This window comes from Melospiza melodia, chromosome 3 (genome assembly GCF_035770615.1).
Source record: "Melospiza melodia melodia isolate bMelMel2 chromosome 3, bMelMel2.pri, whole genome shotgun sequence".
Classification (NCBI taxonomy): domain Eukaryota; kingdom Metazoa; phylum Chordata; class Aves; order Passeriformes; family Passerellidae; genus Melospiza; species Melospiza melodia.
Window position 1 is genome coordinate 3,470,082 of NC_086196.1, and position 16,056 is coordinate 3,486,137.

Consider the following 16,056-nt stretch of genomic DNA (forward strand, 5'->3'; position numbering starts at 1 on the left):
ACATACTTTCATACCCCAGCAGGCCCAGCTGAATTATGTGAGCTCAGGCAAGTTTCTGCTCTCTGGTGTGAACCACAGGGAGTATTCTGTTGTTCTCTAGATACCTTTTGGCCTGCTTTTACTTTTGTTTGCCCTACTCCATCCCAGATGCCGTTCATGCCACATTATCACTACCAAATGCATGTCTTCTTGATCTGACAGATGCAGCCATTAGGAAGCTGTAAAGATATGTAAGTAAAGGGAACATGTGCACATACATACTATATGTTCTGCATTTACTAATAATTTAGTTCTGTTCTTAATTACTTAATAAAAAGTGCTGTGGCTAATATTGAAAACAGTTTCAGTAGGTGTATGCAGGCACTAGCTCTAGGCACTGTAGTATTATGTAAAAAGCAATCCTTTGGGTCTGAAATTCTTCACACTTAATTTCATTTGAAAAACTGTATGCATAAAAGAAATTAAGGAAATTATCCTGAATTGCTTTTCAGTTATGTGTCACTGAAAATCAGGACAGTGTTTAGGTGTTAACAGTAGCTACATTATCTTTAATGTAGATATGAAAATTCAGAATTTTGGAATTTAAACAGTGACATTTAAATTGGGGCTGATAGTTAATGAATTCAGTGGCCAAGTTTCAAAAACCTGGTTTTCATAATGACATATAGATAATTGAAATCATGCCTAGTAGGCATCTGGATTAAAATTGTGAGCAGAATGTAATGGACCCAACTACTTTTGTGGGAACAAAATTAATTTCCATTTCTTTGTCAGAGCTAATCAAGCTCTTTCTAGATTTAAGGTTGGCTTCATTCTTACTCTTACTTCTAGTAACATGCCTTCATATAAGGGATGGAATATGCTCTATGTATTAAAATATGGACATTTTTTCCACAATTTGTTTTTGCCTGTTACTGATCCTGATTTCACATTCTATCAATCAGTTTCTCCTTCAACTGCAAAGAAACAATACATCCTTTACCCCATGGACCTTGACTACATACAAACTGGCATCTGTTCAATCCCTTTTGCATTATACAGAGTATAATTTTACATTATATCCTTCAGTGTTGAGCGAAAGGGAATGATGGGAGATCGATGAGGGCTCTTGTTCTCCTATTAAGCAGTTGAGCAACCTCCCACTGGGACTGGGGCTCTGCAGGCCTCTGTTGTAAATCCTTTTACAGTCACACTTTTGATTTTGACTGGATGTTTCTGGTTAGGTTTAATCATATTCCTGATCAATTTAAGATAAACAATTAGAAGTTTAATTAGAATTTCATGGGACTTAATTGTCATTAAAAAGAGGAATTTACACTGAATTCTATGCTAATAGAGCATTAGGGCTGAACAATGGAAGTTTGGTTGCGGCTTTCAGTTTTTGTTCTTTGTGGAGCCAATAGCTGCTGAGGGACACAGTTTGGCTTCTCAGTTTCTTCTTGTCCCAAGTCATGCCTAAATTACAGCTTGCAATGGAGCTATAATTCTTCTGGGGCACTGGGACAGAAATGCCAGTAGAGAGGGTGTGAAAGGTCCCTCATTCACCACAGTTCTGATGATGTATGTCCTCATTGCAGTTCTGATGAGATGGTGGGGCTGTCAGAAGGAGTCTGTGTCCATGTTTGCTATGATATGGATAGTACTACAACGAAAAAAGTGATATCTTTCTCTGAATACCTTGTGAGGGCAAGGCAAGGTCAAGTTTGAGCTGACTCTTGTAACTTCAGGTGGAAATACCAATAAGAACCAAGTCTCCTACAACACTGTAAACTTGGCCACCTTGCCAGTCCTTTACAACTCGTAACATATTGAACATAAATAAAGATTTGCATTGCTGTTCTGTGGTCTGAAAGGAAAATTGATAAACCTTTTTTCTGGTCATCTGATGTAATTTTAGCTTTTCATTCAAATCTTTATGTTGATTGGTTTATGTGTTCAAAATTATATGTAATCTATTTTTAATGTAACGTGTATGAATACATACATACATGCATACATATATATATTTATGTGTATATATATATATAAACCAGAATATTGTGTGTTCTTTTTTGCTACAGGTATGTGTCCTGTGCCTTAGGATGCCCATATGAAGGAAACATTGTACCAGATAAAGTGGCAGAAGTAAGAGTGAATTTCTGGCTTGTCTTTTTAATAAATCAAAAATATATGTAATTATCTCTACTTAATCATAAAAAGATCTTTAATGGATAAAATTTAAGGAAAACAAGCAAAAAACCTAGCTAAAACTAAAACTTGGTGCATAACCTCACTTAACCATATACAGTCAAATCTGAGAAAAATAGCACATTTTGATTGTTGTCAGTCATGAGAAAAAATATTATGCAGTATTTCACCTAGCAAGAAGGTAAGAAATTACTTAAGCAAATAGACTCAAGCACATATGTCAGTGGACTATGTTGTACAAAAGGGTTTCCTGCACAGCTTTTTTCTTTTTAAATCCATTTTATACTGGAATAAGCACACTGTGTTGTCATTATGCATCTGGTGAGGGTCATGCGATGGACATGAACCAAAACTCACCCCCAGTATGATTTTTTAAATTGCTCTAGTTCCATAATGGAGTAAGTTGCACCTTCCCTCCCTGCCCCTTTTCCTCATTTGGAATATAGGATAAGGAAGAGGATATCCTAGTCCAGTCCTTTTTCCAGAAGAGAGATGAGTGAAACAGAAGTGTAAAATTTTGCAGGAAGGCAAAGAGGGCATCAAAGCTTAAATGGACTGGAAAAAAACAGAAGTGGAGTAAAAATTCCAAGAGGCTTAAGACAGAACATGCTGGCCTTCCACCTAGAGACAGACTTGTCTTCTCTGTTACACTTAATCACCTATTTTTGTTGATCTAGCAGAATATCCAAACCATTATTTTTTAATTTGTAGCACTAGCAACGAGTCAACATTTGTCTGATATATTATGTTCTGTGTGGGTGGTTTTCAGGTCCTGTTCTCCTGAATCTTCTTCTAGTTTACACTCCAGATAGAATTTGTGATAATACTTCTCCCACAGGATCCACACATACTCAGACTCTTTGGAAAAAAAAAAACAACCTGGAAGGTTGTCAGTATTTCTAAATGTATTTGTTTTAATATGAAGTGAAGGTTAGAAATGACACATCTGTAGTTAGAGCAGTGATGACGTACTGCTTACCATGTTCCCCAAAAGTCTTCTTTCCATGTGTTGCTTGTTTCCTACTGAGAAAATCTCCTTTTACTGAGAAGAGCTCCTTCTCAGTTTGCCCATGGGATTGCTATTTAATGTTCCAGACCAGGAAACTTTTACTACACAGCTATTTTATTTTCTATCTTCCTCCTATTAAGTGTCATCTTGAGCACCTGTATACCACTGTGTATGTGTTCCTGATAAAAGCTACCACATTAAATTTATTAATTCAATCCCTGATTCAGCAACTACTGGTGCATATATAGAAGCATCTGTTTTCTTTTGTATAAATACATGTACAAAATCAGCATTACCAAAATTACTGGCTGAGTTGTTACACTGTTTCAGAGAGCTGCTGCTCTGGTCATCATCTTTTTGGGATGGGAGCATTTTGACTTCCTTGACTGTGTATTGCAATCAGCAGTTGTGATTGAAACGTTTAGACAGTTTCTCCTCCCGTCAGTAACAGTGACCATTTTTATTTTTTTAAGCAAAATGTTTTTTAACTGAAGCAAAAAACAATTAGGAGAGGTGGATTATTTCAGACTACATGCATTATTACAGATTTTTGCAGACTACATTAATTTCTGGCATACTAGATACATAACTTCTTTACACATAGTTATCAAGTGAGTGCAGAATTCAGATGCCTACAGACTTCTGGAATCTATCAGATATATTTGTATGGTTCTTTATTTAAAAGAAACAAACAAATAGTTTTCATATCCTGAAATAAATTGCCTAGTCCTGTTACTCTGCTGATTCTTGAAAGGAAGTCACTGCTTAACCATTTATCATTTTGTTGTTTGAGTATTTCAACTTTAGGCAGATAAAGCCTGAAAGTTTTCAGAAACACTATATAACATCCTTGAAGCCAGTTGTATAATGAATTATCATTTAATTCCATCATATATTTGCCTGGTTTTGTCTTTCTGCCTGCTTATTTCTTTCTTTAGCTTCCTTTTAACCTAAAGTAGTGAATTCATTAAGTTAAATATTATCCAGGACACATTCTGACTAAACTATAGAAAATGTACCTACTCTTACTCGAATATTATTGGATCATTAAAGTTTCCCTTACAGCACAAGAACTGAAGGTTTTTTAGATTGTTAATTACTTAAAATAATCAATAACTGGATTATCAGCTTTTTTTGTGTTCAATATAGGAGTATAGTTTTTGATATTTCCAGGAGTAGGACTGTTCACATGCCTAAGAAGTTGCAGAGCTGGTTCCCCAATTCCCATTTTGATCAATGCTAGGTGCCAAGCGATGTTTCCAAAGGGAAACTCATATGCATAGCAAAATAGCTCAGTGGTGCAGAACACAACCCTGTTCAATCAACAAAGCTGAAAGCTCATATTCACATCCTGATTACATAGAAAAACAGGGTGTTCTCTTCTCCCACACTCTCCTCCCAAAAATCCATGTTGAAAACTTACAAAACTATAACTAACAATCTGCCTTCTACTATGGTAAAATAGAAAATTCAGTACAAAAACTCCCATTCTGCTTCCAAGCTATACATTAAATTTAGATCTCTTTTTCAGTTTAGGTTGTGACGAGTCAGTGATGATGCTCAGCTTGTTAAGTTTCATCCTCTCTTCTTCTATCTTTCAGAACTCTGCATTTAGGAAAATGAAAAACCTAAGGACTGAGCATGAAAAAAAAGTGAATGCAATATGATTTCTAGCAGTTTATATGGTCCAAGTTATGACTAAAATACTTACTAGAAAAACTTTGAATTGTGCATTAAAAAGAAGAGAGGGGGAAGTGCAGTACATTTCTTTGCCCTGGTCTTGAAGAAATACTAAGGTTTGGATTTAACTGACTGTAATCCACCACTAACTGCAGATGATCCTTTTTCTTTCTTACAACAGTAGTCTAGTTAAAATGCCTGCCATGTGTTGATGATACAGAAATATGCTGCGAGATGAATCCCTTTTGCATTCCAGTGAATGTCCCTTTCTTAAAAAGTGTGTTGAATTTATGTGTATAGGAACCAGGGAATCTGACTTTAAAGCACAGTTTTACCACATTTGCAATAGTCATAGTACTTACAAGCCTTAAACAGGATGATTCAGACTATTTCTTTTTTTCAGCTGTTCTTTGAATTAAGTGAACAGCAATATTAATCCTGTGCTTCCGAGACTGCTGGTGCAGCACTTTGTGCACTTCCTCAGACTTGCTCACAGCAATCCCTCTGATGGAGCCCTGGAATTGTTTTAACAGCAGACTGCAGTGTGACTTAAGATGTCTTTTTGGAAGAGGGTTGTATTTTTTCATCCCTAAACAGTTAGTTTCTAAACTGGGATTCCGTTCCAGTGGAGTAGTCTTTTGGGATCTTTCATACACAGTGGGGAATCCTAAAGGGGACAAACATATTGAGCAGCTGAAAATAAGGTGGAATCTTTCCAAATGAATCCAACAAAAATAAGATGGAAAGCGCCTGCATTCAATTCCTGAAGCAATATTTTCCGTGAAAATATGATTTTGTGCTTCCGAATGTGTTTCTCTCCATGCAAAAATTATGAAGCCAGACCTCAGTTTTCACTCATGCAAAGAACTCCTTGAAGACGTAATTCCAGAAATATTTAGGGCTCTGCTTACATAAGTAAGACCTATTTGTATATGGTTTTGTTTTGTATTAAGAAAATTTTTAAAACTTAGGGACCAGAATGTTAATTAAGTTGCAGTTTTGCTTTGTTAGTATTTTAATGTTTAATTTCATGAAAAGAAAGCAAAATTGATATTGCAAAATTAATGTTGACTGCAGCTCGTTAAAATTTCAGCTTTCATTGATTTTTTAAGTGCCAAGAGAAAGAAAAATGAGGCTTTTTGTTAATTATTTATTATCTTTGTTGGCTTCATGTAATATGCAAACAAAAGAACAGGTCTTTACCCTGCACAACTTATAAGCTGAAAAGTACATGGAGAAAACCAAACAGCTGGGAAGTCCCCAGAGATAAGAAAATGTTAGGAAAGGGCTTGACAGAAATTCATTCATAATTTTAAAATTTTGCTTGTTTGGATTCTGTGGGAGAGTCAGAATGCAAGTTTTTGATGGATTTGACTTGGTTAGCTATCCCACATACAGAATGTAGCAGAACTATAATTTTAAAATAAGAGGATCTGTGGGATGTTCTTCTTCTATGGCAGTTTTCAGCAGTGAATATAGGTTGTCTGATAAATAGATCCACCTCAGTAGGTCCAAACCTAAGAGCTGTACAGAAGTATGTCCTTTATAGTGTTTGTTCTTGACCCTATTTTATACTCTTTCATCTTGACCTCTTGGTGTTTTTCTGTTTCCAATCAGGTATCTAAGCGGCTGTACAGTATGGGCTGTTATGAAATCTCTCTGGGAGATACAATTGGTGTGGGGACACCTGGAAGTATGAAAAAAATGCTGGAAGCTGTTATGAAAGAAATTCCTTTGAGTGCTCTTGCTGTTCACTGTCATGACACGTATGGCCAGGCGTTAGCCAATATCCTCACAGCCATGCAGGTGACTTGGTTTTTCCTTTCATAATATACGATAATACTATTCTTATTTTAATTCAGTGTGCAATTTTAAAAAATCCCGCCATTAAAGAAATCATTAGAAGAGCAAAAAGGCATTCACTAAACTTTAGGAAAGTCTTCCTCACACATCAAATTGTCTACTGGTATTATTACTGTTGCTTTTACCAGGAAATGTCAAAATTTATATATTAATTACCTTAATTCCATACAAAATCACTAAGAAACATTTATGATTATTACATTTCATTGACATTAGATGAAGGAGGGACATTAAATAATTCTTTTCTGAAATCTCAGATTTCAGTTTTCTTAGGAACATCTGTATGTTTGTTTTCTACTAAACTAAAATTGCTGCTTCGTGGATGTGTCTAAAAGTAAAATGGAATCATGCATAATTACATCTTGATTTCAGATGGATGAGTCTAAAATGTTAGTAGTTGTGTACATAGAATAGTCTGGATAATTTTATCACTATTCATATGCCTTCATTATTCTTTTTTGTTTGTCAGTTATGCCTTCCAAGTAAGATTAGTGACAACTTTATATCTTATTTAATTGGCTTTCAAATCTGTGCCTAAATTATCAGAATTAATTTCCATAAGAGATTCAGAATAGGACACAATGCAGAAAACAGACTGCAAGTTCTAATGTAGTTTTTGTCAAGATACAATCTTGAGAAATATCTTAAAGTGCCTGTGCTTTGCTAAGGAGACCTACTTTTACTAAGCGTTACAGAGTCGTTAGCTATTTACAAATTGTCGGCCTTTATTGTTCTATTTTATACTTAATGGTGTCTTCTGTTTCCATGCAATTCAGGCAGTCATTTTGGAGGTCAAAGTTTCCTTTGTCTGACTTGTTGTTTTGGCAGAGCTCATATTATGTTATTTAGCTACAATTGTGTTAACAGTGTTAGTGGTATATGGCACAAGAAGGAACAAGGAAGGTTCCAACGTGGGAATCTACAGGTATTTGACGAAATAGAGAATGACAAAATCTGGTAAGAAAGGTTCTAACTTTTACTCACAGCATTCGCTATTCACCCTTACTCACTTTTACTGTTACAAATGTGTGTGTATGTACCATGGGATAAATAAATTACTAATTTCACAGTTAGCTTCAGTTGCAGATGCAATAGCTAAAAGCATGTAAACCCCTGAGCATGGGAGGAGTTGGCCATAAAAATACTTGAAGCATTGTTTTTCAAATCCTTCCTTTAAATAATTGCTGTCATGGTGCCTACTAAACACTGAACAATGGCTATGCTTTGTTAACTCCAGCATTTGTTGTAAGTGCTTCTTGTCTCATGTTATCTTTTTATTTAGTTCTTAAACCAACTGTGTAAGAGCTAAAGGAAAAAAAAAATCTCTTAGGTACCTAATGTGCTGTTTAGAATAATTAACATGCAAATTCTAGAGAGCAAAAGACATAAAAAGAAATTCCTGTGCAACCTTCTCATATTTCTGGGAAGGCAAGAGTGCCTGAGACCCACCAGAAAACTTCCCTCTGTTGTCAAGGTCTCCTAAAGTACATGTCTAAAGGTGCAGTGGTTTTGGCTCAGCTGAACTTGTCATAGGGTTTGCCAAAAGCCCTGATGAAGCAGGCATTACACAGCCTCTCTGACTGGCTTTGTGCAAGCAGCTCCTTGGCTCACGTAGACGAAGGTCCCCAGGCTTTTGGATCCTCAAACAGATCCTGCACCTCACAGCGTCCTCTTTGTGTCTGGTCAGAAACCCAAGGCAGCTAGCAGGGAGTTATAACTCCTTCTAAAGCAATGCTCCTGCTAAAACAGGCACTCCTAAATTGCAGGTTGGCTGTGTGGTGAAGTGCTAAAGCTGGTGAGTCAGAGTGCCCAGGTCACTTCTAGTCCCTGTTATCAGCCTTGCCTGTGCTTTCCTTTCTGCCAAAGATACAGGAATGGCAGAGCACTGGGATAAAACCCCTTGTCTTTAACTCAGCTGCTGTTTCCTGAACCAAACTCTACTCAGACACAATTCCTTTCCCTTCCCCATTTATGGGTCTGCGTGACCGACACAATATTTCAGCAAGAGTGAAATGTGTTTGGGGGGTCATAGAAATAATAGGCTATAGTTATTGTTTGAAAACAAGTTTAAAGAACATTCAGCAGACAAATTACACTCTTCCTAAGACATTGCTGAACAATCCCAGGCTGAGTACTGTTGCACTGTATATTGTATTTCCTAAGAATTAATGAATGACAGCTGGAAAGCCACAAATCACTCTGCACTAATTCAGGCATTGCTTCGATGGGAGATCTCCTAGGAGTGGAAAGAGTTGCTGGTAATTCAGTAAGTGATTTTTTATACAGATCACATTGTTTCATGCAGGATTATACTACCCAGAATATTTTCTTTCGTTTGGGGCTGATCCAAAGTCATCTAGAGCTGACAGGCCGTATCTGTATAAGAAATTAGGAGGGCAGTAGTCTTGCAATTTTAGTATTCAGTTTTATATGTGTTGTTTTAAGAAAAGGATAGGTAGTGAAAGATGGGAGAGAGATTAGCCAACTTTTAAAGCATAAGTAATTTTTTGAATTGCTGAAGCAAATAATACAGCTAGAAAGGAAATTCACTTCATTTTATGAAAAGAATCTATGTAAAAATGTGAGGAACATGAAGTGATGCTTCAAAAGAAACCAGTAAACATTTAAAGTAGAAACATGACTGCCTCTTGATTACATGGCTTAATATAAAACTACCAGAGTATAGAATTTACTAAAAAGACAATTCAGAAGATGGGAAATGATGTGGAGATCTAGTTAGATTTTATGGTACTTTGAGTAAAATTACATGTGTGCATTAGATAATGTGACAAACACATAATGTAACAGAAATAGTAAAACATTTATAGGAAAATGTTACAGATCTCCAAGGAAGGGTAAAAAGATGGGTCAGGAAACTTCTTTCTGGAGAGGCCCTGCTAAGGTAGACCTTACCTTATCTAAGGAGATTTGAGTTTCATTGACAATTGACTTCTGTTTTGTGCACAGAAGTGGAAAGGGGTGTGGAAAGTGTTTAATGGAAGTGTTAAAGAACTCTTTTCCTGGAAAACTTGTGTAGTTGCCAGAAATAGATTTATGTGTCTTTAAAACATATATTCAAACAAGAGAAAAGAGTATGCTGAGAGGCAAAGAGGATATTTGTCTGGCTGTGATACCTGAATAAAGGAAACAACCACATGATCGTCCCATAGAATTTTATCAAATACAAATTGCTGTCCTAATTCATTAAAATGAGCTGATCTCTACACGGTGAGGATCAAATTCTAACTTAAAAAAACAATTGTAAAACCCTAATGGCTTAGAAAGACCAAGGATTTTTACCACCTTGTGTAATCATGTTCGCCCTAACACAGAGAGATGAATGAGATTTATTACATGCCAAATGAAACTTCATTTTATGAGTTCTGTCTTTTTCCAGAAATCAGGAATTTTTATATAAAATACCCACTTTAGTACCAAAACCAGAATTTATCAAGCCTTTAATTAAACTTTCAAGGTTCAGACTGCAAAATCCAGATTTGAGGTTTTTATTACAAACATAATATACGTCCTTTTCGAGAGCTTACAATATTTAATGACATTTTGTTAATTTCTTTAAGATCCTTGAATTTTAAAGATGAAATAAAAGTAAATCCAAATAAAAATGGCTGGCTGCTGACCTTTTCCCTGCATCACTTAACTAAATTGATTCTAGTCTCTTGGTGTATGCTGGAGACCCTAACTAAACTGCATATTTTTGTGCATCCAGTTTACTTCTGTAGTAAAATCTAGGTTTACTAAAAGGCACTCAGGATTGGCCTGGCCGTTTTAACTGCCAGAAACAGGAGAGGAATCTGAATGTAGGTGCTGAAGTTCATGGTTTATTAATTTACAAGGATCATTTTACAGGAATAGAGCTTACAACAGCCAGCAGCATGAAATGGTAGAGCCTAAGTTAAGCAGCTAAAACAACTCTTATGTTTAAAATTCCCTCCTCCATGATTTACATGAAATTCCATGCAAAACATTAGATGAGATGAATTTTCCACCCCAAACCATCTCCTGTATGTAGCTGTCCATCTTATTCTTTTTTTTTTTTTTTTTTTTTTCCCCAAATACAGGCTTTGGTTTTTATAGCTGTTGAGCTTGCTTGAAGTCACAAGCTGTCATGGCCCCCTTCAGGTGCAGGTTAGAGGCCAGCTTGCTGCTGAGATCTCTTGTCCAGGAGCTGCTTGCTGCTAAGGATCCTCAGTGCAGGCTCTCTCTCCATCCTGCCAGGCAGGCAGTGGCTTTAAACCTGAAGCTTTAGTGCTTGGCCGTTGCCTGAGCTACTCTGCAGCAGCATTGCAATTGCACTTGTGCCATCTGGTACCTCCCTGATTCTCCTTCTCATCCTCACCTGCTGCCTTGACTTACTGGCTTACCCCCAGACCTGGCTGGTCTTGTCTGATCCTGGTTAATGTGTCCAGAGCTCATTCCAATCTTGAATCTCTAACTCAGCTTCATGGCTTTGTTTTTCTGGTGATGTTGCTGCCACTGCCTGCCTGGCTATGGCTCTGGACTCCTTGCTTGCCTCCTATGGAGTTGTCTGTCCTTGCTGCTTTTCAAGACAGTCAAGTGTTTAGAGAAGGGACTGGCAACCAATAATTTGAGCTTTAAGGATGGTTTTTAATGGTAGGTGGTGCTGAGTGAGTGCTGAGAGTTGGCAGGTCTCGTGCTTTGATCTTGGAGCTCAGCTGGAGGCTTTGTCTTGCAGAGGCAAGAGATTCCTACTCAGTTAAATTCAGAAAGCATTTCCTGGTGTCTGGGTGTACACAAAGCCCTAACAGTTCTCCACTTGCAGCTCTGTTGGTAAAAAAACAGACTCAAGAAAGCCTGAGAAATTGGTGTTGGTGTCTGACAGCACTTAAACTTCTCTCTCAGGTACCAGATTATGTTTGCTGATATTTTCCTTTTAAGTTTTCAGGTCTGCATTTCTGTGACTGACATAAGAGAATATACCTGTAATGCCCATAGTGATGAATTTCCAAATAAATACATCATATGTAAGAACACTTCTGTACTAGAAAATTCACTGAACATTTGTATCCTGCAGTCAATTCTTTCACCTTGGATTTGTCTGACATATTATAGTAGGTATCTACAAGGATGAGGGCTCATCCTAGCTTGTCCCAGTGAATGAGTAGTAGTTACAGCTAGAAGCTGAATAGAAGAGCTAATTGAATAGAGGAGTGATAAAAGAAAATAATGGTAAAATGGCATGAAAATGTCAAGTACAATTTCAAGTACAGTTTTATGAAACTATGTTGTAAAAAGTTATAAACACAATACCTTTAATTTAGTTTTCATGAGTTTTATGTACTGATCAAGAAAGAAATTAAAAAAACCAATACCTTATCATTCTTCATTTGTAAGCAACATTGTCTATTTATTTCCCTGAAAAGCACAGTCATCCACAGCTATAGTGCATTACAATGAATTGACACTTCTGTTTTAAGGCAGAGAAGATAGATAGGTAACTGAAAAAGTGTGAATCCCAGCATGTACTTGTTGTGCTAGGAATTCCTCCTGTAACAGTGAATATGCAATTTTTAGCTGAGGAAGCTGGTCCAGCCAGATTTGTTGCCACACACATCAAAAAATCTGGTTTTGGGGAGTTCTGTAGTAACTGACAGAATGAGCTTGTATTGACCTGCCAAAATTCTTGCTTCAATAGTGCATTAAATGATACTAGCATTTTGGGGTTTTTTTTCAGCAGTGTGCTGGGGCACTCACTACCTGGCAATTAAATTCTTTATATCTGAACTAAATTTTAACAGAGCAAAAAATAATCATGACAGTTCAGTTAAAATTTCAACGCTGGCTTACAGGCTGTTTTTCTAAGCTAATAGGGAGATACTGTATGGAATTAAGGAGGTATAGGAGACAGGAACCATAACATACATCTTGGATTGTCCTTTCCTAATTTAACATGTCACTGTACTCATGGCTTTTTCTTACTTTTTCTTATTTTATTTGTAAAACAGAAGTAAGGCTTATCTCTTTCACTTTGTGAAGTGCTAGGAAAAAAACAGAGGAAGATCATCAGACAAGTACAGATAGTTTTTGTGAAGAATTAAAACATACTTAGTTTTTGAAATTAAAATTTAAAAACAGAATCGATTTCAACTTTTCTCTAGAATGTACTTTTTAGATTTAAAAAGCTAAAGTATATGAATGAGCAAATGATCATAATACTTATGTGCCTAATCAAATTATCTGAACCCTGTAACCTTCCACTTCTTTTGTCCTGCACAACCTGGCACTCTGAAGACATTATGAAACAGAATGTGAGCATAGGAGACACTTGCCATAGAGAAGAATGCACATATTTGGGGATATTGAAAAAAATTTAATATGCTTGCATTCCTACTTTGAGGAAAGCATGGAGATGGCAAGGCTTCAGCAGACCTCACAAGTTTGCTTTCTTCTGCTGTTTACAAATATATGCCAGGAAACTGCAGAAGACTTCACAGAGATCTCCAGAAACTAATTTCAAGGTTCAGATAGGGAAACATGACCAAAAAATTGAGCTTGACTGAGGGTAGCTGTACAGAATTCAGGAAGGGCTGGTCATGCTTCAGTATTTTGCTGGAATTCTTTGAGGCAATCACTGCCAAAGAAGACAAAGGATGTACAGTGGCCATCACATGCTTTGACTTTTTAGAAAGAAATTTGCAGTTTTCTGCAGTGGAAGTTCATATTAAGGTGTGGAGACATGCAATAAGTGGAAAGTTGGCTAAAGGGCAGGAAACAAATGGAATTATGAAACAGAACTTTAAGCTGGAAAGCACCCATCAGCAGAGTTGTGGATATATTGGCTTGTGCATCCTAGGTTTTCCTGCTTAAATGAATAATTTGCAATACTGTAATGCTCATGTTAAGGGTAATTGTTCTAACTTGCAGAAATTAATTTTTTTTCAAATTTTGGATTTGAATTGTGAGAAACAGGATAGCTAGCCCAATTTGTAAGTGGAAATCTGTGTAATATTCTAAAACATGCAAAAGAAAATGTTTGAAATCAAACCTAAGATAATGGGAATACACAAAATTTTAGGTAAAGCAAGAGACTTCACTGCGACGTGCCTGTTTATTTAAAGGTATTCCCAGATTTCTACTTTTGGATTTTTCTAAGAATTAAAATATCCAGGGCACTCACTGGGTATTTTCTGGGTTTGAAAATATAAACAGTACGTTTGAATTGTTAGCAAACTAGGCAAAGTGTTGTCAGTAAAATAAAACTCCTTAGTAAACATCGATTTGCCTTTTTGTTTCTGTTTCCTTTTATTCCCCCTTCCCTGTGGAAATGACATAGCACTTAGCTAAAGCTAGCAATTAAAAAAGCAGATGTTGGAGACAAAGTACATGATATTGGGAAGGCATGTGAGTAGAGTTGTTTGAGATTGAAAGCTGACAAGACAGGTGAATAATACTCTATTTGAAAGCAAATAAGTTAGGGGGGAAATGGCAGGTGAATTATGCAAAAGTAGCAGGCTGAAGAAAATATTCATTTTCTTCCTCTGCAGAAAACTTAAAGAGAGGGTGTCTACTTTAAGAAAGTAGGAAAAAACCTTGCATTCAATCAAATGATATTGCTACTGTGAGCAGTCAGCTAGTTACTATTGTAAATGAAAAAACGTACTGCACAAATGGATAAATCAGACCTACATATGGGAAGAAAATGAAAACATAGGCATTCATGCTCAAAATCTGGCAGATGTTTTCCAGTATTTTGTCTTTTTTTTTTTTTTTTTTTTTTTTTTTGTACTGGTTTTATGTTTTTTCCTTTAATAACAGCAAAATAAGGAATTAAACAAATGAACAGGCAGCATCAGTCCTGCTCTTTTCTCAGATCAGTACAAAAGAATTAAAGAATTAGCAGCCCTAGTTTTACTCTTCTCTTAGATCAGTACAAAAGAATTAGTGACTGCCTTTTTGTTGCTTTCTGCTGCTTTTTGCAGAATGTGCAAAGTGTGCAATTTCTGAGGAACTGTAAGTTTTGGACCCCTATCCTTATGCTTCAGAAAAAGTTGATAGTCTGAGAGGCAACAAATAAATTAATCCTTACTGTGATTATAACTGTTACAGTATAATTGGGGAAAAACCTAAATGGTAGATTTTGTTTCAAGGTTCTTATTGTTTGAATATTTTAAGATAGGAAGAGGAATATATTTGTTATTGTGTATTGAAATAGCAGTGAGAGTTCCTGAGTTAGATTTGTTTACATGCATATACCAATAGGTAGCCTATTGGTTTTGTGGGTTTTGTTTTTTATTTGAAATAAAACTTAGCTTACTATAAAAGATTACTGAATAATAGAAATACACATTGTTTAGCTGCTTGTAATATGCTGTAATATTGGACTTCAGAAGCTTTCAGACCTAGTTACTGAACCAACAAACCTCAAGTCTAAGTCTCTTTCAGGATACTAAGGGAAGAGAGCCTTCATCATATATAGATTATTCTCATCTTCAAATTACTCACTAGGGCTGACTTGAAACAGTAGACATGACTTTCCTTTGGCTTACAGTCAAACCTCAGCTATCTTCTAAAGTATTTTTAAACATTTGATTTTTGCATGCAAATGTATGCATCTTTCTTTATATCCCTGCAAATTCATACATATCACTCTATGTCTAAATGGAATATTAATGAAAAATTATTGCAGCAACTATACAAATAAAATTTGAAGTGGTTTTAGTTTTCTGTCTTAAAAGCAAAGATAATTTCTATACAAATAGGATTGAAGCTGTGTATTTATTAAAAAAAATTAATTTGGCCCAAATATTCTTCTTCTGTGCTTGTATCCTCCTTGTACATTTCTTTTTCTTGGAATGCTGTTTTATTGTATCCTGCCTAGTCATGTCTTAAGTGCTTTAATTTCTGAGTTCTCCATCCTGTAAATGTCATTCATTTACACATTTCATTCTGCAGTGTCAGTGGTACATTCCAATTTAAGCCTCATAATCATTTTCATTAAATCTAGAACCATTAAAGCCATACTGATTTAGTTGATCAGTACCTAAAATACATTTCTAATATTGCTTTCATTACTGTGCATCTTTGTCCTCTTGTGAACGCACTTTTTTCTATGCAAAAGTAAGCAGATTCAGAGAATTTACTTTAAATGATTCTCTGGTCTTCATCAGATTCTGTTCTGCTGCATCTTTAGTTGTCATATGTGGCAGTATAGTCTGAAAAAGGGAAAGGAACTAGTAATTATAAGATACTAGTATGAATAAGATTATAAGAAGCTTGCAAGTAGAGCTTGCAAACAAGGCTCAAAATTGCATGGAATATAATTTAGGTACAAAATTAGC

The 16,056-nt window shown here is 36.0% G+C and overlaps 1 protein-coding gene across 1 annotated transcript in view; it reads left to right on the plus strand.

The window, feature by feature from the left end:
• The window catches only part of HMGCLL1 (3-hydroxy-3-methylglutaryl-CoA lyase like 1), a 76,295-nt gene that overhangs the window by 39,870 nt on the left and 20,369 nt on the right, over positions 1 to 16,056 (plus strand). Inside the window, exons 6-7 of the mRNA XM_063150672.1 lie at positions 2,061 to 2,124; positions 6,494 to 6,682. Coding sequence (XP_063006742.1) covers positions 2,061 to 2,124; positions 6,494 to 6,682 — 253 coding nt within the window. The remainder of the gene's footprint in view (positions 1 to 2,060; positions 2,125 to 6,493; positions 6,683 to 16,056) is intronic.